The sequence below is a fragment of the Accipiter gentilis genome, chromosome 13, assembly GCF_929443795.1.
Source record: "Accipiter gentilis chromosome 13, bAccGen1.1, whole genome shotgun sequence".
Lineage (NCBI taxonomy): Eukaryota > Metazoa > Chordata > Aves > Accipitriformes > Accipitridae > Astur > Astur gentilis.
In genome coordinates, this window is record NC_064892.1 from 17,889,287 (window position 1) to 17,915,259 (window position 25,973).

The window sequence follows — 25,973 nt, forward strand, 5'->3', positions numbered from 1 at the left end:
CGTCTTTCCTACACTAAAGCTATATGTCACAATAGAAAGAGTGATTTTGCATCTTTTACCTAACACTGAGCTACTTAAGAAGGAAAGAGAGACTGTAGCACTTGCTAAGCTTTGACAACCTTAGCCTACAATCGGGTGCTCACTTTTTAATCAGATATTCTTCTTTTACTCAGATAAATTATGTATCACAACAACAGTTGCAGAATTAATAACTTTATATGATCTAAACCAATTTGAAATATTTGTGTTATCACAGTCTAGAAGAACCTAACTGAATTCAGAAACTATTGTTACTGTACACACACTGACTGTTCATAATTATAAGAAAAAGCTGATTGTACACTGTGGCATACACAAATCCTATTTTGAAACACTACTTCTACTGGTAAAAGAAATACATTTTGGAGGAAAACTGAAAGATGTGGGAACCCTGTGTATTTTCGAAAAAGTTAACATTTCACAACTTACTATATTTCTGCTGGAAAAAACATATTCTATAGGAAAATTTTATCCAGTCACCTGGGGCTCTCAAGTTTAAAATAAGCAAAGTCTGCTGATAAACAGCTGCAATTTAAATGCCTGGAAAAAAATGCAGCAAGTAATATTCCTCTGCCCCCTCTAATGGAAAAAACAATGAACTCCTAAGGCGTTTCTTTAGTCAGCTCAACAAAACTCAACTCTGCGGTTCCCAATACTGTTCCCAAAAGTGATACTGTAGAAGACCAGACTAATTTGTCCATTGTCTTTTTTAGAGGGGAAAGATTACTTTAAAAGCTTCATCATACTTCCTGCCCAACGCTATTTGAGGAAATCTATTTATCGATACATTAGCAGTAAAGATGTTTAAGAATCACATAAGATGGTAAGCCTAAATGAAAGGCACAATGACTTCTTTCCATAATCCACCTAGTGAGGAGGTTTATACATCCGCACATGAATTCAGTAAGTTATGCCATGTTTGAGTAGATTCTAACCTACATAGATGTAACTGTAAGAAAACCCAAAATGAGTATTTTATTAAAAGAGAACATGAGAACATACAACAAAATACAAGTGTCTTCGTCTAACATGAGACCTCTTCAAATACCATTTTCAACTTCTATTGGGCAAGAGGCAAGGTGGTTGTCTTTCAGGAGACATACCCAAGGGGATGACTCTCAGTATTTAGACACAAAGGAAACGGTTTCTACAAAGTCTGAATGTATGGACAACAAGTATTTATAAAGAGTAAGGAAGATTTTTACTGGTAACACTTAGGAATATATTCTACAACGGGGCAAAAGAATAAAAAATATACATGCACTTAAGTTTATGAAGAGAATGAAGCTGTAGTTTGCAGCCAGTGTTTTAAGGGGGTGAAAAAAAACCCAACCCACACTTCATTTTAAATGCATTATTCTCTTTCCATTTTACACTGCAAAACATGACATCAAAACCAAGGGCAAGTAAAGGTGATTTAAGTTTGAAAAAAGTTTAAAGCATATATTGAAAAAAATAATATGGCTTTCTGTGTATTTACAGTAATAACCTATACAGTTCACAGAGTTCAGTATTTGATTCTGGCTGTCTTGGAAAACATGGAGATTTTCTTTTCATAAGGCCATATAAACAGTTTTCCCCATTTCTCTCTTTTTCTTACACTGCCTACTAATAATGAAAAACATGGATTGACCGTAAATTCAAAGAGAAAAAGGGGGATGAGGGAGAAAATACAGTGTCTTCATCAAGCTCTTACAAAAATTTTGTTCCCTTATGTAGAGGTTTGTGGGACTGGGCACAAGTCATAATTAAGGCTTTGCAGAACCTATCCTTTTGACTAGTTTGAAAAACAAGGTAGTGTTGAAGTGCAATAAGAAAATTAACTTAGAAGATTGCTTATGTAATACACCAAGCTCCTTCCTTTCTGTACCACCTTTAAGTCTTGCCAAGATTGGGAAGAAGGCCAAATTACTATCTTTTTAATGAAAATAGGGAAAAGGGAAAGTGTTAAGTATTTACTAGCTGATGAAACAGAAGACAGTATATTTTGAACTCCTATTCTAACCCTGTAGGTTGTGAAGATAATTACCACTTTGTGAATATCAACAAAACCAAAAAAATCTGAAGGGGAAGGAGTACATGTATGGGTGCATTAAAATATTATTTGTACTTCTAGTACTTTTCTTATCAAGCCAATGACTAATCTTTCCATCATCTTTAATGCTGTTATTCAGAACCGTGGGATAACTAATGCAATTGAAAAAAAAATAAGTTTTTATTTTGCAAGATGACATGAAATAAGGGTACAAAACCCCAACAAAATAAAACCAATACTCACCTAGAAAAAAAAAACCACAAACCACAACCAGAAGAGGCAATGCTAGAAGGATCACATTAAGCTACTGGACAAATAAAGTGATTTAGGTTCTCCTGTCCTGTTCTATACCACTGGGAAAAAACCCACAAACCCAACCAACTAACACCCTCCCCCGCCCTCCCAATGCTCCCTAAACCCAAGAATAGCTACTCAAACTCCTGAATGAAATATTCAATGTAATGAACTCCACAGATGTAGGGTGCCTTTCATTACTCACGTTACCATAATGCCTAGAAACTTTACAATCTATGAAATCATAAGTTTCAGTATACAACAAGAGTGATGACTAGAAGTGATGGTCAGCACTACAAAGAACAGCAAGAGCATAGGCTTAGTATGACAGGCAGTGATCTTAACACACAAGCAGCCTAACAACTTTATTGTAGAATCATCAAAAAACCCAAACCAAACAAAAAAAAAAAAACCCTAAGGAGAAACCCAAAATAGGCAAAGGAGATATCTCTGTGTATCAAGAAGGTTTCATTCAGGCCTGTGAAAAAAGTGATAGAAATATCGCTTTGAAAATTTAGAGAGTACATGATAAAAACTGGCAGCATAAGCCCCTGTGTAAGAGAGACTGACGGATGGGTAACAGATGAACAATAGATGGCAGGATGGGAAGAACCCTTAAAACAAATATATGAAGCTTATTTTTAACGTGGAGACATGCAAAGAAAGAAAAAGGAATTCAATCAACAACACAGCCAGCTAAGTAGTATTTTGCAACTGTGTTCTGAATGGCTAAAAGCAAGGCAAGACTATTTAGCAAGGTCAAAGAGAAGAAATTTTGTAGGACTAAAACCAACTTGTTAAGAACCAGGAAAAGTTCTTTAAAGGGACAAAAATCTATATTAGATGTGACAGAGGAAGGTCAGAAAAGACATGTCACAAGCAACAGCTTCAATTTTTTAGGGCAAGTTACCCAAATACCTTAGTAATAACTAAATTAAACCTCCTTGTTTTCTCCCTCAGTCTTTTTCTAGCTCTTTCCTAGACAAAGGATGCTGGTACAAAAAGAAGCGAGTTATGCACCAGGAGATGAAGCAACCCCTTCACCACTGACAAAAGCATTCCTGTTTTAGGACAGCAGGCAGTTCTGTATGCTTTTTAGATAGTGTCATTAATAGCGAGGGACCTCTACTGCTTTGCATTCCAATTATTCAGCGATTACCTAAGCAATTTTATTCTACAGATACCTACTGGACGGAACAGTTAGGATACTTTACACTATATCTGAGGGCTCACTCACTTCCAGCTGTTTAGTATCTCTTAGCTTATTGACACTACATAATAAAATACAGCTTTATATTTCTCTAGATCCGCACAAGAGTGTATTAGATACTCTTTTTCAGTCACTGCTTATCACATTGCTGACTATTCTTAATTTATATGTCTTCAAGCATTTACCTTAGAAAAGAAAAAAAAATACTTGGCTACATTACAGAAGTCTTACAGGGGCTCAAGTCTTACAGGGGCTCACAAAGAACAACAGCAGCAGCAAAAACAAAAACCACCACACGTCTGTATCTAGTTTATTAACTTTTTCAGAACTTTATTTTTACTGATTGTTGTCATATTTTCAGTTGTCTCTATTCTTGTATTAAAATACTTTCCTGAAAAACACTTTGTGGTTTTTCACTGGTCCAGCTAACCATTAGACAAAAAGTCACTTTTGAAATTACTTCAAAAGCACACACATACCCTACCTGCACTTCTCATGAATTTCTCCTTTTTTCCCCAGTATTCCAGAGGGCCCTTCCTTCTCACCTGATTATTACTATTTTCAACTAGCTAAGGGAGAGTGCAGAGAAGATGGAGACAGACTCATCTCAGCAGTGAAGAGTAGAACAATGAGAAACAATGGACATAGGTTGGAACACAGGAAATTTGAACTTGATAAGCAAGGCATTTAAAAATAAATTTTAAAAATAATGATCATGGTCAAACACTAACTAGCACAGGTTGCCCAGGAGGCTGTGGAGTCTCTATCCTTTGAGGAATTCAGAACTTGACAAGTTCCTGAGCAACCTGTTTTGAACAGAACATGGTTGGATTACAGAACTCTAGAGTTCCCTTCCAGCCTACCTGATTCTATTCTAAATCACCACAAACTGTAAATCTGTATGTCTAAATGTTAGTTAATAGCAAAAACATTACAATAAGCACATTTAGGCACTTTACCTACATGGTGTGTGGTACAACCTATGCTGTTTTCATTGTCAATACCACTACTTTAACCTACTAGCTGTTAGGCATTGAAAGAAGCACAGAGCAGTTATCTTTAATACATGAGTCTACTCTGAGGCACAGCGGCTACCTTTAAGGTTCATGAAATTTACATAATTAAGGAAAGGAAAAAAAAAAAAAAGACTTCACGCTTATTTATTTATTGTTAAAGAGCCTCAAAAGTAGAATGGAAATCCAATGGACAAAGACAACCTAGCAAAATCTTGACCCAGGCGAATTTACTTCAGCAGTTTAAAATATTACTTCTGCCAACACAGTTACACAGCCAGTAGGAAGATTTGATTTATGGGGTTGATGGAAATGTGGAAAGGGTAAGTGGGATAAGAAAAAGTAAGGGTGGAGTTTATTTTAACACAAAAATTTCTGAAGCAGTTAATGCACAATTTAAATATTGTCTGAAGTACAAGTGCTCTTTTCCACTTTGTCACTTGCATGTAAAAAACGAAGGGAGAACAAACACCGAAATAAAATGGACTTTGAAATTTAGGTGCAATTAAAGTTGGATGGCATTGGCAAATATTTCAAGAACGCCACATTCTAAATACTAAGGCATTATACTCAAGACTTTGAGTTCTCCACATTTTACTGTGGTATTTGTATACAACTTGGAACCATGAAAACATAAAACTGGCAAAATGCACAAACATTTCCAAACACTCAGATGCAAAAGTCAAAGAGCTTTTGTGGGAAGAACCAACTGTTGTAATCCTCTTCAAATTGCAAATGCAAACCAAGACACCAACAGAGCCTACATTTTATTGTACTTCTACCCAGTGGATTAAAGCATTGCTGTATCACAACAAAACCACAGTTAAGAGTTTCTTCTGAAAAAACAAAACATGCCTATGGCTTTAGGAAACTTGAAGGACTACATCTAAATAAACCAATGAGGACAATCAGTATTTTGTAACTTTTTCATTAAAAGCATAAGAATTTTTGGCACTTAGTTAAATTGAAGCTAATCTTTTTCCCTAGAAAGTAGTAAGACACTGCATAAAATATGTCTGATGGAATTATCACCAAGAAAAAAAAAACAAACAACAGAAGAACACTTACATTACAATATATATAAATCCACTAATAGGTAGTTGTATTCAGCCCCTTAAGTATTCAATTCTTATTAAACTAATCTATATTACAAATATAAATGCACAATATTTTGCTTTCAATTCTTTGTACATAATTTCTACAGGCATATTACAAAAAACTGTTTGTTTCAGAAGTGAAATTCCTTTATGGAAATAAGGGAACCACCCAAACAATATGTTATTGTTTGGGCATCATATGTTTCTTAATTCTTTCATTATGACATTTATGGAATTAAAATGAAGGGATCATTTTTCAATGCAGTTTAGAGACGGCATCTTTCAGACCATTAATCAAAATGACTGACATGACAAGATGGCAGCAGCTGGAGAAACGTTAGTTCTAGACAGCAGTTCAAAAGGCATACCAGAAGCAAATATATGGCTATAACTTACATGAGGTGCATTATTCTTCTTTACCAACTACTCTTCACTTAGAGTGGCCACAATATGGTCTTGCTCAAACAAGAGATGCTCCATTATAATAAACTTACTGGGGGAAATTCACGATTTACTATGAATTCTTTAATATCCTCAAGCACTGTATTTCAGGACCTCATAATAAAGTTAAAGGAATACAGCCCATTTATCATCACAATTATTTTTTTTTCAAAATTTGCAATGAAGGAGAAAAAAAAAGGTCACTTTCAACTTCATCAAAAATATGAGAAATCTTACACCTACAAAATTCTTATCCTTCCAATTGTGTTAGTTTCTTCAGGGTGTCTAAAAGAGCAGCATTTACTTAACAGTTAGTGCTCCTGATCTTCGCAATGAGGGTTATGTATTTTTAACATATCCATCAAGCAGTTTCGAAACTTAATACTCGGTATGCCCAGGCACTGCCATATATATTGAACCAGGACATCACACAGACAGCAATGCAAAGCGCACGGAAAGCTGGACTAACCAGCTGACCCAGGCTTCCTCTGAAACTGCCCCAGTGAGGAAGAACTTTAGAATGCTCTAAACAGAGTCCCAAGGTGCAGCTATTGAGCTACTGGTTCAAAACAGGACACCACGTTATGCTGTGAAAAACACTTAGAGACCTGTTTCTAGGATCTAAACAATTATTCATAACGGGCATGAGCCAGATCAATCCATTCTTGGAAATAAGCTGTTATACATAATATTTTTACAGTGTACTAAACCAACAATTGGATTCTACTGGTCCTTTACACCAAGGAAAACCTGGAAGCAGGGAACAGCATCTTCAGTGCAACAAGATAACCTATAACATGAACCACTACCACTTGTTTTCCACTCTGTAGCACCCCATCCACTTAAGCAGGGTTGGAGACAGTATGGGTTTCCTTGTTACAATTTTTAGTTGTCATTGAAACAGAAGTAAGAAACTGACCAAAAAAGAGCATAATAAAAAGCCAGAAGTGGCAAGTACAAATAGAGGAACGAAACACATCGTTTTCTTAGCTTTCAGTTACTGAGGAATGTACAAAGGCAGATCTAAGTCAATCTTTCAACTGTTGATATAAATAATGCTTTAAACCCCCAAACAAGTTACAATTTTCCTTTGCAACATACCTACCCATTTAAACTCAATAAGAGGTCTATATAGCTTGAAATATTTTAAACTAGAGGAAGCAATTCAACAAGTGATCTCACAGTGCACATATGCAATCCCTTCATATTTGTCCTTGTGTTTATTCTTTGCTATGCTGTGCCACAGCCTCAACACTTCCCCTTTGTTGGCTCTGTGGAAGGCTTTCTGGGCTATTCTCTTTACAGAAAGACACAAACTAAGTCCTGGTTTTCCACCTTCTGAGGCTACGCTCGTAACAACAGGCTGTCTTCCAAGCATGCACACACTATTTCCACTCTGCTTACAACAGAAAAGTTAAACTCCACACACACACACCCCCCAGCTAAAAAACCAGCTTAGCTAAGCATTTTCAGAAGGACATCTCTGTTCCTTCACATCTGACATCATTTCACTCCAACACAGTAACTCATCTATGAGTACTACCACCCAACACACTTCAGGAATTGTGGGCACAGCCTTTTCAATTACTTTGATCAGTAGGGCTTTCTTTTGGGAAAGCCTGTGTGATAGTGTTGTAGAGTTCATAAAATGGAAAGACCTTTTAGGAAGAGTAACGTTTGCTTCCTTGAGATACTTAATTAATCTCTGTATTTGCCTGACACCCTTTAGAAATGTGTTCCATAACTGGGTGAAGGCTGGCTGTATCCAGTTTCTGCCATTTGTTCTATGTTTTGTGATCTTTATTGCCCCTGTGACTTTAAAGGCACAGCTGTCAAGGGCATCCATGGACTAAAATGAATTTCTTTATGTAGCTGACTCTCAGTACCTTAAGGGCTTAAAAAAAAAAAAAAAAAAAAAAAAAAAAAGGTAGGATCAAAGATCTGAAAATAATGCTGGAAGGTAACTAAGAACTGGCAAGTAAGCCCTACGTGGCAAGAGAAACCCAAGCCACAGCCAACTCTCAGTAGTTTAACTGAGCTACCTGAAGCCAGTGCTTGAGCTTCATAATCAGATGCAGTCAATTACTCTATCCTTATGGATATAACAAAGGCATGAGTTGACATGGTACCTTATCTAGGAAGAACGTGTGAGATGAAGAATGGTAAGAGAGAATGAAGAAAGGTGGGGAGATGAAGAAAGATATCCACCAATACTACTTCTTTGTTTAGCTAGGCTTGCTAGAGAATCAATTGTGGATTGCAAGCCAGACTGAAGCGACATCATGATAGAGAACAATCAGCCTGTGTCTGATCTTTTCACTCCCAAAATCTGTATGCAGTCTGACTTTTTTTTTTTTTTTTTGGTGGTAGAAGAAATTGAGAACAAGATACACAGCCAAACACCATCTGGTAAACAGTGGGCAGATAAACCCCATTTTCTTGCTTTCTCTCTCCCATTAGTGGGGAGAGTCTCATAAGAGATTCAGTTAGAAGGGTAGCTCTGGTCACATCAGGCCCTCCAGCTGAAGGTCAAAGAGAAGAAACCATTCCCTGTCATCACTGTACACAAAGTGCAGATTTGTAAATGCTGAATCATCAACTCTCTCTGTATCAGAGGTGGACTAACAATTAATTCTGTCAGACTGTAGAAGTGGAGGGGGAAAAAAAAAGCGTTGCAACAATTAAATTAGCATTGCATGGTACATTTAACTATGCTGACTTCTCTCTTAAAAACAGTACTACAGATACATGGCTGTGGTATTCGAAGTGAGTCACTGCCTTTGGAAATCTTTAAAGCTAAGAAAGAATATTCCTGTTATCCTCACCAGCCAGTTTCTGACCTTTAAATAATTCCAACACATGTGCACAAAGAGAGGTCCTATATACACTAATGACTTAGAAATTCCGAGACTTGTATTATAAAATGAATGCTTTCAGATAGAGAAAAGCTTTCAAGATACTTTGGAAAGATTTCACGTACCCTATAACTGAGAAATACCAGTTCTCCTCCATTATCATCTGAATTTCTACCACAAAGATTGAAAGAGTATCAAATTTACAACTTACATTTCAAAACTAGAGAGCACACACTATGGTAAGAACATATTAAAAGCAAATGAACCTGCCTTCAGTATATTTCCTTTCTAGTTACTATTAAAAAAGGGAATAAAATGATCAGTACAATAACCAAAATAGACTAAGCATTTGTTAAATCATAATGACAGTTCTGACTACAATCTATCGTTAAGAATACATGCATCTTACAGGTGACTGGAATTTTTTTTGGTTTTAAGAGTTCACTACCACATCTAGCAATAACATTAACAGAAGTAGTATGTTCCAAGGATAGTTTAACACTCAAGTAAAACAAATAAAATACAATTAAAAAAAACCACCACAACAAATAGCAAAAAAAAAAAAAACCCTACCAAGAAACACATGGCTAAGTATCTGTGTAAAAAGATATATGTACTAAACTATTACTAGACACATATATTACAGCTATTAGGGGCACACCATTGTTTTGGTTTTTTTTTTAATCCTGAAGAATTCTAGAGTATTTTACAGAGCACAGCACAGAGAACCACAAAAAAAGGTCTGTCCTTGCAATTAACTCAACAGGATTTTCTAAAAATGCGTTTGCAACTTCATTTGAATCTCAAATTACTATTATTGTTATTTTGAACATAAGCAGGATATGAGTAACTTGTGACTAACAGCCCTGTTGTTATAGTTTACCACTGTACTGATGAGATTAAAAGAGCAATGACTAATAATGCAAGGTGTATTCATATTTAAATATACACCTCTCAGTCTGGAGAGTAACAACTACTGCTCATTTAAGACTGGCAAAATATAGTGAGGGAAGGAGTCTAACTGGTCTAAAGTGGCCTTTTCTGTACAGAAATATTAACAAGAAAATCCTTGACAGAATATACTCTTATAATCCATGATCATCCACAATAGATAGATATCATCCATCATCAGTGCAAAGCCAATGAGCAAGAGAGACAGATTCTGAACACACTTAGAACTGTTCACTTAATGTTCTTCTAGGATTTTCTCCATATAATATAAGCATGTAGTGATACAAGATAATTCAGATTTAAAAAACCACTAGTTTTTCCTCCTCAATTTCTACTTTACAGCTGACAGGACTTTATTTGTAGCATGATGAGCTCATCTCAACATCTGGAAAATGAGAAGAAGTTAGAGAATTTGCAAATCTACTAGTAATTTATTCACACTTATTTTCTTCCAAACTGGAATTTAGTGTCTGAATTTCAAAATTTAAAGAAAATCTAAACCATGATGAAATTATAGCACACATTCAAGAAAAGATCCCAGAAAGGTTGTTAATTTTAACTCAGGACTGGGATTCAAAACTTCTGAAATTGCAGCCACAATACTGTTAGAATTGTAAAATTATTCGTCCTAGGAAACTAGAAAGCCAAGTCCAAAATGATCCACCATCAAATAACCCTTCACCCTCCTGCAGACACAGTTAGTATATTACAGCAACAACAACAAAAAAATACATTCTTCACACATAGAAATTCCTAATTTCCAAAATGTTTCAACAGTATAGTTTTAAGAATGTCATCTTACTGCTGGAAGCTTCGGAGTCTCTTGGCTTAAGCACCGTCCTTAACATTATCAACAGGCCTGCTGGGATCAATATCTGACCTCTAATGCTTGTTAAAGATACTGAAAATTATCACCGAGAAGATGATGCAGGGTTGGAGTATGTGTGTATTCCCTTCAGCTAGAGTTTATCTAGTGCTGACATTGTTTTGTAAACTAGAACAAGCTTCCTTCCTCTAGTGTCTACTACACTAACAGAACAAGCAACAACAAATCGTGCAGATATTGTCATGAATAAGCAGCCAAGCGCAAATACGGTAAAATGACATTATTTCTTATGGTGAGCCAAAGAAGAAAGAGACTGCGACACTGATGTAAGCAGATCCATACAAGTGCACAAAGCCATCATGCACAGGTCCAGAACTGGCACAGGTTACATATAAATATATAATAATGTTTTAATCATTAATTCATGAGTTAAAACTCACCTTGAAACACATCGGAGATTACATTACATTAATAGCCAGACCACATCTATTCTCTTTTCCTTTACTGTTTTTTCCTTAATATAGTATCTTTACATGTAGACACTATGTACTCGGAGGTTTCAGAGGAGGTTCCAGTACGGTCCAATATTAGAAGACTGAGCGCAGACACCCGTGGGGGAGGAAGGGGTTACTCTCGTTAGAGAAGCAGGAGCCTTTACTACATGAAAATGAAAAGAGATGGGCCTAAACCTGCAGAGAGGCTAAAGCTTACCTCAATCAAAAGCTGCTTACCTGATTCGTGACCTGAAAAGAAAGCAGAGGACCCCAGTTAGATCCGCGGGCTAAGACCTCCCCCGTTCCCTGCCCCCACCAGCCATCCCTCAGCCCGCCACGCTGAGGCCGGAGCGGCCCCGAGCCCTCTCCTCTCCTCCCCTCTCCTCTCCGCCATCCTTCCTCCCTCCCGCCAGCAGCCGTGCAGGCAGGCAGGCAGGCAGGCAGGCAGCCCTCCCGCGCACCCGGCAGCTGCCCTCCGAAGCCGGGTACTCACGTCGGGGTTGGCCTCCAGGGGCAGCCAGCGATGGGGTTCCATGGCGGGGGCGGCTCCCGGTACCGGCGCTGGGCTGAACCTCGCACCGCGGCACTGACAGCGCCTCGCGCCGCCTCGCCTCAGACCTGACCCGGGACTGCACCACCGAGCCGCGCGGGAAAGGGGGGGGCGGGGCGGGAGAAGAAACCAACCCTCCGGCGCCCCCAGCCACACTTCTGCCCCGCTCCGGAGCGGCGGGCCGAACCGGAGGACGCGGCGATGAACGCGTTCCCCCTAGGTGCTCCAGGGCATCGGCGGCCGGAAGATTTCCCCTAAACCCTCCTCCCCCCCCTTTCGGCTTCCCCCGGCAATGGACTCTCCCAACGGGGCAAGGGGTGCTGCCTCGGCCGCCCCGCCCCGCGCTTGCTCGCAACCAGCGGGGCTTGCGTGGTGCGCGGGAGCCGCCAGGGGGCGCCCCGCCGCCCCCCCGCCCCCCCCTCCCCCCCCGCCCCCCCCTCCCCCCCCGCCCCCCCCCTCCCCCCCGGCGCCGGGCAGGCCAGAGCCCGCTGCTGGCCATCGGGCGGGAAGCGGGGGCTGACGGGAAGGTGGCGGACAGCCGAGCCCCTCCGGAACGGCCTCCAGCAGCGAGGCCGAACCGCAGCCGCTCACCGGCCGTGAGGTACAGGCGGCGTCCACGAAAACGCAGCCGTGGGAACGGGACGGGCCAGGCGGCGAGGCGGGATAAGGGGATTCGGAGGGAACCGGGAAGCGGTGGGCGGTGAAGGCTTCAGGGCGTGCAGCAGCCAGGACGCAGGTGGCGAGGTCCCCGCGTGATCTGCCGAAAATCACCGTAGGAGGCGTTAAACCCCATCCGAAACAGCGCTTCTCTTCTACAGCTGCGAACCCCCTCATAACTTTCCCGTCTCGGGAGCGCAAACACCAGTTCGTGGCCTTTTGGCTAAGATCAAGCACAGTGTAATCCGTACGTATCACATGGAACGTAGTAAGATGTTTTTATATATACACATATACATTACACATTTACTGTTATGCCTTCTTTCAGGTTAATTCAGAAAAGCTAAAAATGAAGGAACCTGTCTTTTTCGGCCCCAGGCCTCCCCAACTGCTGCTGCGCACCACTCTACAGACTGCAGCTGACCTACGCGGCCCCGTGCACCACTTGCACCGGGCCCTGCATCTTCGGAAGCGGGCATTTGGACAAAGTTTTTGTAGAAGCTCATCAGTGGGACCTCTGGGCCCACCCTGGAAGTGTCCAGAAAGACCTGGGGCAGTGGGAAGGAGGTGGTCGAGCATGCATGTACGTCTAGGGTGTGCAGAAAGGCCACAGGAAAGATAGAAACTGTGCCAGTTAACAGGGAAATCAGAGTCCCATGAGAGAAGGAAGGAGAGTAATACGAGCAAACAGTGTTTCTAGGTACTGTAGAGACGGGAGTACCAAAGAGACAGGCGGCCAGAAAGGCAGGGTGTTGGGAACACCATACAGTTGAGGGCCCAGGCACTGGAGAAACCCAGGTAGCAGATACCCTTTCTCATGTCTGCCTGAAGAGCTTTGCTGAATAACTTGGTGTAGCTTTTTAGAGAGCGTTGATGCAAATCACGCCCCGTTCTGTAAATGTTAAGTTTATGAAATGGAGTAAATTACCTAATGATGTTTTTATTTTACCCCCAGTAATCACTTAGCAGGACTATGGTGATGCTACGTGGCTGTGCCTGAAGCTTCTGTATTGACTTATCAACAGTACTGTAGCGTATCTCTTCAGCAATCCAGTCTACTCATAGCTCATGAGATTTGTCTTCTAGTTTCTATACCAAGTGTCTCCTCATATTAAGTTCTCAGTCCTCATCTAGCTAAAAGATGGGCCTGTACTGTCAGATCACTGTCAGTCTGCATCTACCTTCCTCTGCCACTAAAAGCTTCAGAGAACACACTTAAGAGAAGGCAGAATTTTGTAAAGGTACAGTTCAATTCTGTGGATGGGCAGACAAGCCGAGATCATTCCATACTTCACCACCTTCTGTTCCAAATTCAAAGAAATAAATGCATGTTTACACGTTCATGAAAATAACCCCGAAATAACTCTAAATTTTCAGCAAATGATATTGTAATTATCAAACCACCAAGATATTAACTTCACATCCACCTCCCCATCTTGGAGAAAGAATCAAAAGTAACATAACGAACATTAGTCATAGTGCTAAAGCCACTACGAAGAGACTTGATGAAATTGTAATATAAAAGAATATGTAAAGTTCTCTAGATAGTGAAGTATGTAATAGTTAGCTAAGCTAAAAACAAACAGATTAAGTCAAGACCTTGCTATCAGAGACAGATCTTACCAGTATGTACGTTGCTAGTGTTTTGATAATCATGAGGTCATAAAAACACATATTACTCAGAAACATTCACAGACTTAATTAGATACTTTAAAAGGGAGAGGCCAAGATCAGACAGGCCATAAAGGTATAAAGCTCATAAACACACACGGTGTTCCCTAATAATTACCCCTTTCCTGAAATATATTCTGAATTCTTTCATAGACATTTACTGAAAATATGTAATTTTAAACTAGCCAGCACTACAACGTGACAAGTTATGTATTACTGCTCTGTCACAGTCTTACAATAGATCTACTTAGATTGTAACATCATTTTAAAAAAAGCTAAAAGCAAATGTCAAACTGATTACTAGAGAAACCTAAGAATATTTTCTATTTTTAAAAGGTGAAGCTGGTGAAGGATCAGTATCGTTTGAGGGCTCCAACCACACCCCAACCTTAGTTCAGTTCAGTATGAAAAGCTTATTGAACATGGTTCTAGCTGTAGCTTTACGAAAACCGGCTATTTCCCCATAAAACCGAAGACGAGAGCTTAACTACGCGGCTCATCCATGAACTGCACAGTTCATCTGCAGGTGTACAGGCCGACCCCACAGTCCACCCGCACCAAGCACGGTCGCTCGGTGTATCCGTGCGAAGCTCAGCACGCGTCAGGCTCGCCTGAGTGCAACAGCCCTGACACCAGTTCACGAACCAAACTCGGTCAACCGCTCGTTGCGCAAACCCGGTGCGACTTGAACGAGAGGCCTTTCCCAAAGCCCCCCCGGGGACTCCCACGCCAGCGCCATTTCCCAAGCCCCCCCCGGGGCCTGCAGCGGGAAGGAGAGCGCGGGCAGGCCCTCAGCCACCGCCCGCCGGTGGCCTTTTCCACCCGATGACTGCAGACCCGATACTCTCCTAAAACGCAGGCCCCGCTTTACTTGCGTCTATTTAAAAAAACCGATTTATTTCGAAAAGGACAAAACACCCAACACCCTCCCGGCGCGGCCCACAGCGCGGGCGGGCAGGCTCCGCCCTCCCTCCCCCAGGGAAGAAGAGCGCATGCTCCCTGCCCGGCAGCCAATAAGGGCGGAGCCGCTGGCCCTGCCTCGTTCTGGAGCCAATCCGGGCGGCGAGCCTTGCGTGGCGGAAGTTGGGCCTGGGCGCGTGCGCGGCGCCATGGCCGCCGGTTCCGCGGCGGTGCTGGCGCGGGCGCTGGAGGCGCTGGGTGAGGGGCGGGGGGTGGGGGGTAGGAGAGGGGACGACACCTCGGTGTGGGGACGGAGGGGAGCTGGGCGGGAGCTGGGCCTCACCCGCGCCCGCAGGGTGGGGTGTGGAGGGGAGCGGGGCCGGCCGCCCCCGGCCCCCGGAGCCACCTCACCCAGGCGCCGGGGTGAGCCCTTCCCGGTGGGACCGGGAGAAGGCTTGTGGTGGGCCAGCGGGGGTCTTCCCGGCTGTCCGCGGGCCGCCTGGGGGCTTCGCCGGGGGCAGGCGGCCTGGGTATAGTAGTGTAGCCTTGGGGAGAGCAGCGGTCCTGTGCTGCCGGTGCCGGAGGGCATGCCCGGCTTCCCGGTAAGCTGAGGGACTTGGTGCGGATACAGCCCCGCAGAGGTGGGGGAGTTACTCAGGGCTGTCAAACTGCAGTTGCACAGAGTCGGTCTGGGGCTCTGAGGCCTTGCGGAGTCGCTCCTGTTAGGCTTACTTGGGTGCTGAGCAAGTTGTGTTAGTGCCATTCAGGACAAACTTCCTTAAAGAAAGCTTTGCTTTTAAGGTAAATGTATGGTTCGTGACCTAGGAGCTCTTCAGAGAGGGATTAGATTTATTACTGTTACACTCTAAGGATTCGTTTCTGGTCACTACTGCTTGTGTTTTTCAGATGTTGGTGGTGCAGCAGATAAGATTACTTTAATACCTCAAGACTTTTTTGCAGAACTGGTAAGTAGAGCAATAAATGGGATATAGAAGGGCTTCTGGCACCCTTTGATTCTAGGAAACCTTATTTTTTTAAGCTCTGCTGGGTTTTTATCTGTTGCAAAGGGAATCGTATGTATCTGGTAGCTTAGATTTACATGACTTGTAAAATGGACCAGTCCTGGTAAGAGTAATGGGGTTGCTTTAAGTTTATGTTTTTATCACAGAAGATTTTTAAAAATGTGTTTTGCCTTGCATCTAAATGGAATTTCAAGCTAGCTTGTCTAGAAAACATTCACCTTGTTTACTGCAGTGTGCACTTGAACAGAATGACTGTTCAATTAGTATGAAAATGGTGTGTTATGTAGGAATAGCTAGTGAGCTAGCAACTAAAAGTCTTGCCTGAGTTTATTTCCTTTTCTTGGATTTGTTGTAATTTTAAAATCAGCCATTTCAATGACTTTATTCTTCACTCTGCGTTTAAAGCATCCTCCTGTTGTCCATTTTTACATTAACCAGTTTTGTTTTTTGTTTAGTAATCTCCAAGTATTCAAGCTAGCTTTGTCTTTTATACTAAAATATGCATTAAGAATGTTTTCAAACTTTCTTTACAGTGTGAACAAATAATTCAACATTTGAACCATAAGATCCCAGGTGTAAATACAGCTGAACTGTGTCAGGTAAGTTTGGATACTGGCACTTACAAGCAAGTATATTAGCTGTATATGCTGTAAAGGATAGATTCCCCAAGTCAATTTTTGTGTGTATGTATATATACACACACACAAAGAGGTTTTTATTAATGCATAACTTACTATTATTTGTAATTGTTTGAACATTCTGTTTCCAGAGAATTCAAACATCCGGGATTGAGATTAATGTTGGTGACCTGGCAAAAATAGCTAACATTGTTTCCTTTCTATTTAGGTAAGCACAAAATAATTTACTTTCCCTCATGTCTTTTTTCCCTCCGCCACAACTTAACAGTGGTATTAAAAAGTGACATCAAATGTGTGTATAAAATGAACTGATTTGGGAAAAGGGCAAAAGTTTGTAACTCTCAGTACGCAACAAAAGAACTTCTGGGCTTAGTTTATGTTCTTAAAAAATACTTAATATATTGTCTTACTTTTTGTAATAGAAAAGAGAGGAAATTGCTCCAAGATCCTGTCTGCAAGCTTTAGAACTACTGACAAAATAAAAGAGGAAGTTAAGTTCACCTCTAAAGCTAAGTCAGCTAGGCCTTTGCCTGGAAGAAACATGGTCTAAAAACTTCTTGTTTCTTAAAGATTAGAAACCAGCATGTGTGCCTGTTTAAAGGGCACACAGTTTTATAATGTTGAACTTTGCTGTGATTAGAGAATTTAGGTAGTATTTTCAGATGTTGTTTTGCTCTAAGTTTTTCTCTTTTCAGAAAGATAAAATTTTCAAGATCTTGCTTGTTCTTTTAATATCTAGTATCTGAACATTTTATGTAACATTAATATGACTGAAGAAAATATACCAGTAGAAATTTAACACACTAATTTTTCTGCTATAAAATATAAAGCATTAAATTATATTAGACCATGCTACTTGGAGGACCAACTCTTTTTCTCTTTTATTAATGTCTCTTTAAGAGGAGTGGATCTGAATGAACAAACCTAGGGCGGGATTTTTTTTTTAACCTATTTTGTAGAGAAAATCGAAGGGCAATTTTCCTCTAGACTTGCTGCCTTTTCAGCTGAGGGTTTATTGCATCATTTGACTCCTCTTAGTACCAATTATACCATTACCTAGAGTCCTTACTTGCCTTTTGGTGGTACTTAAATTACCTCTCCTAAATGTTTAATTAAACGGCCTTGTTTCTAAAGTAATAATATTGTTTAACTGCCCTATGCTCACATCTTTCACTGAATTATACCTCTTTTCAGTTGCAACAGCACTTGGAGGCTGTGATTATTTTTGTTTTAATGTTGTGTGTTGTGCAAGCCCAGTGAAGCTTTCTCTTTGCATATTAAGACACATTAGAAGTCAGGTCATGTTGCTCTTTGCATATGGATACAAAAGATTAGTAAAATATTGGGGGGGGGGGGGGGGGAAACACAGGCTGCCTAATTATTGTAAAGTGCATAGACACATAAAGCAAAAATTTAAAAATGCCTATTTGGGGTGTAGTGAAAAATTTTATTAAAATTGTGGAGAATAGAACTGATGCAGCGTTCTTTGGATATACCTATAGTACAGCAGCCAGAAACAATCTCTCTACAGAGGAACTCGTCACTGCCTTGGGCAACACAGTCAGCATGCTGCCAAAACATGCCGTTCAAGTTATTCGTCATGTATGGAATGAACAGGGCAAATCCATTAGTGTGTCAGAAGATGCAAGAAATACAGCCACAGTGGGGCAGGTAACTAAATGACAAAGTGCAGTTGAGCTAACTATTAACTTTTCATAAATGTCAGTGCTTCATTGTGTATGTTGTATTGTCAAGCACACGGTGTTATCTTGACTGATGAAAGCTTTCCTATATGTATGTATGTGTTGCCAAATGTCCACCCAGATAAAGAAGCATTTACAATAAAGGTTGTATAAATGCTGAACAGTTTTCTGATATTTTTTTGGATGATGAAGTCACATTTCATACCTCTTAAAAAAATTAGTGCTTCATAGTACTATTAGGCAAAGTGAGTGGCAGTCAGTGTGGCAGACAATTGTATTAGCTGTTTATGTAAATCTGTTTTAAATGTAATTTGAATTGTTCTATAGAGTTGATAACACTAGCACTTGATTGTTTTGTTCATTGTCTCCCTTAAGTTTAAACTTTTTAAAAGATACATTCTGTCAGTTTCCAGCATTCCTTTTTTTTTTCCTTTTTGAAAAAATAACACGGTGTATTTGCATTTTAAGATCTTTTTTTTTCTAACAAGAGTTTTAAAAGAGTACGGAATTAGGAAAAAAATCTCTCTCTGAGGCTTGATAGTAAGCTTCTAAAGGCTCTCTTCACTTCTTTATTCAACAGTTCTGCCTATCATAAAAGGCTAAAAATTATAACTTACCTGTCTGAAACATATTTATGGTGTACTTTTATTTATCTAAAATAGTTATGAAATGTCTTGGGTTTTTTCCATTATTGCTATTATAAAATTTTTCTGCACTGAAGTTTTTCTCATGGTTTCCACTTGATTTAGAAAATTAAAAAAAAAAAAAGAAGTCAAAAGCATCAATGATATACAAGCCAGGTGAACTGTGGCTCAAGCTCCTCTTACTGGAACTTTAAATACACTGTACTCCACTATTGACAGTATTTGAATAAGGAAGACAGATTAACATCTCTAATTTTTTCACTATTGAAGGACAGATGATTTTTGTATTCGCAATAATATCTGAATGTGTACGTTTGTTTCCCATTTGGATATGAGCTCCAGATGTCCTATATTGTCTGTAAAATACCCATCCAATAGAATAGCAATGGTAGGTTAGATCTCTTTCTTTAACACTGTTTCCAATGTTTTTCTTCTTTGTAGTTTGTAGACATTAAATGGAAACTGGGAGTTGCAATGAGCTCTGACACCTGCAGGTCTCTGAAGTATCCTTATGTTACAGTGACACTAAAGGTGGCAGACCCTTCTGGACAAATAACAGACAAATCTTTTGAAATGACGGTCCCACAGTTCAAGGTCTGTAATCAGTGTTACTTGATTCAGTCTCTTAAAAACAATGGTGACATTGTGAAGGAGCAACTGTATACCTTGATGAATATGTCTGTGTTGCTTACTTACTAATACAGTCATTCAAAGACGAAGCATGAAATAATTATTTAAAATACTGAAGCTAAATACTTACTTCATAGCATTCAGTTCTACATCACTTATCCAGAAATGTTAATTTAGCAGTAATTAATCTGTTCTCTTACAAATAAGCTAGCAACTGAAGATGTAAAGACTTTTGGATCTGTCTTGTCAGCTGTCACTCTGCCTTATTAAAAACGCATGGAATGTTTTAAATCTATAGAACTGTTCCCCAGCTTCAAAATCTAAAATTTGGGTTAAACAATGGAGGTCAGTCTGCGTTGTAACCATTGGCTCTTAATTGTTATGCTTTCATCTATGAACTTATGTAACTTTAATTTTGCATAAATGTGGCACTTCTGTTGTCATTCCCGTTTAAAGGGCAAATAGATACATCACTTAGAATATCATACAAGTTTACAAAGAAATAAATCCTTGGAGTTGGATGGCAGGAATTTGAGAAGGATATTCTGAATCCTTAGGTGTGATATGTTGTATTAATTCTGGCTGAAACCTATTTAATTTGCTGTTTAACTACTGTAAGAAATGGATGCTATACTTGAGAAGCCTCGGTTATTTCAGCTGGGAATAGAAACGTTTGTGTGAGAAGGGTTTTTTGTTGTTGTGGTGGTGTGAGAGCTACTTTGTATTTTTCTTTCATAGCATCTCCTATTAATAGGCAAACCCATGCAAATAAGGCATCACCTGTGTAGATTTCGTAGTGAGTGTGCCCAAATGCCAAACAGCCCACAAAAGGAAAAGCAGAAGCTTTCAGTTCAAGCTGCAAATGTAGCTGGAGGAAAGAGGGCGTGTGAGAAAGATGGATTGTGATTTTTGTCTAACATAGTTTGAGCTTTTCTTCAAGCAACTGAAATTTATATTAATTCTTGCTTTTTAGAACTTCTTCAGACAGTTCAAGGAAATGGCAGCTGTTCTTGAAACAGTTTGAAGAGAACTCTTTTATTTACACTGACATTTTGGACAGACTTAGATCAAGTAAACTTTTCATTCTGCACAGGGAATAAAGTGCCATTGTTCAGCAAGGTATGTATCCCTGTCTTTTTGACAGGTGTTTGTCAGCATCGTCCTTGCATTGCTGTGAAGATTCCTTTGCTTTTGAATACTTGAAGCAAATTCTGCAGTGCTTGTGAAAATGTGTTCAGCTTTATTCATCTTGATACGCAACAGATCAGGATGTGTATGGAGAAGCACCACTGTAGACTTTCTAATATCCAAGAGTAAGAAACTGTATGTAAGAAACTACACATTTAACTCTGGAGTACAGAAAAACACCTGAAAACATTGAGTGGGAAGATACTGAGAAGTGTAAATGCCATGGTAACACTTTTGTCTGTAAAATTGAGATGTGCTTAGACTCAACAATAATATTAAGTATAAGGAGTATATGAAGTTACACATAACAAGCATCCAGTTATTCTTGAAGAATAGCAATGCCAAGTAGTTAGTTGCAGGTATTTGCGGACCTGGCTTCCAGTCTTTTAATAACTGCAGAATGTACTTGTCCTAACAGCTTGTTTATTTCAAATACTTATTTCCCACCAGCTAGGCTTATAAAAACTGGGTTAATGCATTAAGCTTTTGTGGAGACCCAAAATTTGTTCTCTGAAGTGAAGCCCAGAGGATAATTTTAAATAAAGGTAAAAAGGTGACTTTAATTCAAAAGCATTTTAATATATTTTTGCCTTTGCATTTAATCGAACTCTAATCTGTGGCACTCTGCTTGATGTTTTGATCAGCAGTCTGCTTTCTAATTCAATTAGAATATCGATGCAGTTGCCTCACTTCAAGCTCTGGACTAGAAAAGTCAAGAGGAAACTTGAAAATTGAGGCTGGAGTGTTAGCTGAGCACATCAGAGAAAGGACCACACTAAAAGTCAGCAAGATTTTTGTTGTATTGTGCGTCAGGAGTCCATTGGACTGTGTTGTGCACGCTTGCACTCAGAGAATGTCCTAACCAGCAAAATTTTGACTTTGATTCTGAAGAATGGGTGCATTTCCAAAGGGAAGTGATAAATCCAGTGTGCTTGCATGCTCTCTTTTTTTGTTGTCATTTTTTTTCTTGAGTTTTCCATAAACCAAACACAAACTGCTAATACAGTGGGATGTAATAAAAAAAATACTGTTGCATTTCAAGATGTGCTGGTGGTGTAGTAGAGCAAGTAAATGTGAAGAGAGGTGATTCATACTGATAAGCAGACTGAAGTTTATGTTGCAACTTCAGAATAGTAGACACTGAGAAACAGTTTTGCTGGGACAGATCCTCAAGTGATTTCAGGCCCCTTTAAGTGAGAACATCTACCTTTCTAACCCACTTACATTTTTTTATTACATTTTAGAAGCTGGCCAAAACTCATTGATACAAGTTATGCCTGCCTTTTTGCATCATGAAAATAAACTGCAGCTCACTGTGCGGGCTGCATACTGCATTCCTTTTAATAAGGAGACATACGACCCCCCTATTTGGGCATTATGCATGGTGCATAAAAACAGTACTTGGAATTGCCTAGAAGGCCAAGAAAGTGAAACAGTGTTGGCTTTAACAAAAGATAGTAAAAATTTTGGGCTGTGGCCCTTGATCTGGGTTATACTTCCTTTGTGCTGCTGAAGTCTGAGGTGTTTGCTTTGTGGCTGGGGAGAGCCGATTGCTCTTTTCTGGGACCTTCTCAATGGAATGTCACAATGGTCTCGGCAACAGACTTCCCGTTTGCCTTTTCCCTTGTCTGTCTACAAGGGCTCGGGGCTGAACATAGTGGTAAAAAACCCTCTCTGTGTGTGGAAAAGTGATGTAAGCAGCTGATTTTTTTATATTTTTTTTTTTAATTTGCAGAAGTTGGAGTGTAAGGCTGTTACAGCTGGAAAAGACTGTCATGCTTTGGCTTAGTGAATTAATTGGTTTACATCAATGCTAGAGTTCCAGAAAAAGAATACTACTTTTTTTTTTTGTAAAGCTGGAGCCTTACAAATACTTCCCATTTGTTCTAATGCACTTAAGTTCTTCATATAGGTGGAAACATTTGTGCCTTCATTAGAACTGGATGGAAAAGAAGATTTAATTTTGTCTTAACTTCTAGAAACAACAATTCAGTAAATGTTGGAAGGTATTGAGGAAATGTTCAGATACCATTTTTGCTTGGTCTGTCACCAAGAGGAGAAAGTTGGCAGCCTTTGAAAAATTTAACTTATATTTTGTCAAGTCAAATATTCTAGAAATATTAATGAATATCTTTGAAATGTCCCTGAACTCCAGCATGTTGTAATGCTGGCTGGAAGATGCCTGGACATGTGTGCTTATACCAGTTTACTGTCTGAGAATTTTTGGAGGTGTTCATGGACATCTAGGAGACATGATTAAAAGTTGGCTGTGTACTCAAACTTCTGAGATTTGTCCTGATTGCTATCAATAGGAATTCCTATACTGAGTAATGGAAGAATTAAGTACTTTATTAAAAAAAACAAACTAAAACCCTAACAGTTTGCAGGGTAGCAATATTAACATGTTCAAGCAAGCCGTTGAATTGTTTGTCTCTATGTGCAGAAATGAGATCTTCTCAAAGAGAATCAGGAGTCCTTGTGTGTTTCTAATTCTACTTGTTGATTGATATTAAATTGTATAACATGAATATTTTTGTAAGTCCACAAACAGTCATTAAACATATAGGTAACAAAAAGATGGTCTGTATTTTGTTTTAAGCCTATTGCATGAAAGTCTGTCTTATAAATACTATAATGGGTAAAGTTCAGGACTAGACTATGACTAAACTTCTTGCCTTATTAAATTAGCATGAAGTTCAGACATATGCAGTCTTCCTCTGTGATGCGGTACCAAGATGCTGAGGGATAACTGCAGGCTGCAAGGAATATTTGTATCAATTACAGCTAGACAAAGTGTTGTATTGAACAAGGAAAAGACAGAGGATGTATGAGATTAATGAAATTTTGCAGGAAATTGAATTCAAGAGGTTTTCTTTCCTTAACTGTATTTAGGAGACAAGTAAACAATTTTTCTTTTCAACATTTGCCTGGAACAGAGCAAGAGGAAGGAAAGGGGGAGGGAGGTGGGGAAAGGGTCTTACACAGTAAACAAACCCAAGGGAGGGAATGATGAAGGAACCTCCTGGCAATGATCGTCTGTTGTCTTCATCACATCACCATTTGCGGGGGGTGTGTGTGTTAGTTTCAAACACATCAGCCCACTTGCAGAAAGCTGTTTGTTAGAAAAATGGAGAAAGACCCACAGGAGTGCCCAAGCGGCTGTAGTTATGTCTGTGCGCTAGTTTTATATATTTAGCTTCTGCACACTTTGGTCTAGTTGTGGCAGAAGTAAAAGCACATCTCTGTTCCTGCTTCCACAAAATTGTACTGCCTTTCTTTAACCACATTTTAAAGATATGTAACCCTGTTGTTCACTGTGAGCCAATCCCCCTCTATTTTTTACCTTCCCCTTTTCAAGCCTTTGCACTGTATTTGAACACCTGAAAATACATTAACTTGGACCCATTAAAAACAAAGGTAGATGATAAATTGGGGGAGAGGAAGAATGTTGTTTATTCTTCCTGCTTGCCCTGTTCCCTGTTGTGTTTGAATGTTTTATTATCCTCTTAACTGCGGGTATAACGAGAGGGTAATTTCCCCTCCTTTGCAGAGGCATGCAGGGTTTTTCTGTTTAGCCCTTGCAGGTGCTAGAATAACACAAAAAAGTGCCCGAGTCATTTAATCTACCTGCAGCAAAAAATGCTCCATCTCTCAAGAACCTTTGCAGCAGGGGAAGGGACTTAAACTTCAGCAGCCTCTATCCTACCCAGTACCCTGTGGTTGATCATGATAGTGCTCATTTCCCAGAGAGATTTTTAGTAAAATGTTATATGGCTTCTGGGTGGGCTGGTAGCTTCCTGGCTATTCACTCAATTAGGAAGTTGGATCTGTGCAGGTCAGTACATGACATACCGAGTGCTTTGACCGGGGTTGAGCTTGCATGGTATGCAGCTACAGTCCTTGCTTCCTGATGCTTAGCCATCTCATAAACAACTGAATTTGCTTGTCACTGTGCAATTTTGGCCAAATGTTTCCTTTACTTTTGCTTCTACCATGCAGCACTTGTTCCTACATACTTACCCAGTTCCGCTCTTGGTCCTTGAGTTGCTGAAGTGCATGAGAAAGCATGCGTGTTAAAGGGATGATGCTCAGCAGTCCTCATACCCAGTCCTGGATGCTTTGAAAGACTTCTGACTCTTGTTTCTGAGGCTTTTCTGAAGGAAGGTGGAGAAACGACCTGCCATTTGAACTGAGTTACTGGGACATGTCTGTTAATTATTTATGACTTTGTCATTGAGAAAGTAAGGAATCTGAGATTGCTGATCTTCTCCATGAAGGCTAATTTTAGTGCTTTGGGGTTTCTTCTTCCCTGTACTGCATTTTCCTCTTATGGCTAATTACGATCTGGCTGCCCTAACCTGAGAACCATTTCTGTTCAATATGTGTAGGTGCCATAGTTTCCAAGTACTCTGTTAGTGTTGACATTACAAATAATGTTATATTTATAAATTGGAAATTTTAGTGTCAGTTTTGTACTTCACATACTGAACTTTGGAACGGTAACCTTTAATTTGCGCATTAAGAAAGAAGGAAAATTCTATTGTATCACACAATAAATTTCTGTGCTGTGTAGTATCTTAAGAGGAATTTGTCGTAGCATCGGTCACCAGGTGGCACTGCTACATACAGTCTTGATGCACAGTAATCCTCTGAGAGCATGTCTGACAATGGGATGAGGACTTCAGGTTTTCTCCAGTGCAGCTTATATCTGGAACTGTACACATCCATGTCGCCATAATTCTCATCCTACTTCTTACATTGTAGGGAAATACTCTAACATCTGGGTTAATTGTTAAAAAGATGAGCGTAAAGATTTCCAGTGACATAACCAATATTCAGCATTTTAATGATAACAGAATATATACCATACATTGTATATTTGCAGTAGCTTAAAACAGTAGTTTAATTATACTAACATGTCTGCATTATTGCTTGCTCTTTAAATAGTATCATGTTACATTTCTATTGGGGCCTATTCTTTTTTTACATTATTTTTCCTGTTTATACATCTCTCAAATAGATTTTTCTAAATCTGTATCTTGTTCATAGAATAAGTATTTGCATTTCTCTATCCAAGGTTTTCATGCAGTTCAACCATTCTAAAATCCTTCTGTT

At 39.7% G+C, this 25,973-nt stretch overlaps 2 protein-coding genes across 5 annotated transcripts in view; one reads left to right on the forward strand and one right to left on the reverse strand.

The window, feature by feature from the left end:
- The window catches only part of UCHL3 (ubiquitin C-terminal hydrolase L3), a 45,277-nt gene extending 33,411 nt beyond the window's left edge, over positions 1–11,866 (reverse strand). The window contains exons 1-2 of one of the 2 annotated variants that reach the window (XM_049816112.1): positions 11,749–11,866; positions 11,473–11,504 (exon numbers count right to left, since the gene is read on the reverse strand). Coding sequence is in view for 1 of the 2 variants with exons in the window: in XM_049816111.1 (XP_049672068.1) it covers positions 11,493–11,504; positions 11,749–11,790 (54 nt within the window). In the remaining variant the exon portion in view is untranslated. The remainder of the gene's footprint in view (positions 1–11,472; positions 11,505–11,748) is intronic. The other variant, XM_049816111.1, reaches the window with a different exon arrangement.
- Positions 11,867–15,208: 3,342 nt separating this feature from the next.
- COMMD6 (COMM domain containing 6) lies at positions 15,209–23,432 on the forward strand. 3 transcript variants are annotated; one of them, XM_049816113.1, is made up of 7 exons: positions 15,209–15,291; positions 15,940–15,998; positions 16,589–16,654; positions 16,825–16,901; positions 18,196–18,364; positions 19,482–19,634; positions 20,644–23,432. In XM_049816113.1, exons 1-7 carry the CDS (start codon positions 15,243–15,245, stop codon positions 20,692–20,694), a joined length of 624 nt encoding a protein of 207 aa, XP_049672070.1. In that variant the 5' UTR covers positions 15,209–15,242; the 3' UTR covers positions 20,695–23,432. The 3 variants fall into 3 exon arrangements, with proteins under 3 accessions (XP_049672070.1, XP_049672071.1, XP_049672072.1); XM_049816114.1 differs by lacking the exon at positions 15,209–15,291 and having other exon boundaries at positions 15,367–15,998; positions 18,201–18,364; XM_049816115.1 differs by lacking the exons at positions 15,209–15,291; positions 15,940–15,998; positions 16,589–16,654 and having other exon boundaries at positions 18,225–18,364.
- The last annotated feature ends 2,541 nt before the right edge of the window (positions 23,433–25,973 follow it).

Coding starts and splice junctions, on each gene's coding strand:
- COMMD6 (XM_049816113.1), top strand. CDS start 15,243: ATGGCCGCCGGTTCCGCGGCGGTGCTGGCGCGGGCGCTGGAGGCGCTG. Junction 16,902..18,195: donor ATTGTTTCCTTTCTATTTAG/GTAAGCACAAAA, acceptor ATATACCTATAG/TACAGCAGCCAGAAACAATC. Junction 18,365..19,481: donor ATACAGCCACAGTGGGGCAG/GTAACTAAATGA, acceptor TCTTCTTTGTAG/TTTGTAGACATTAAATGGAA.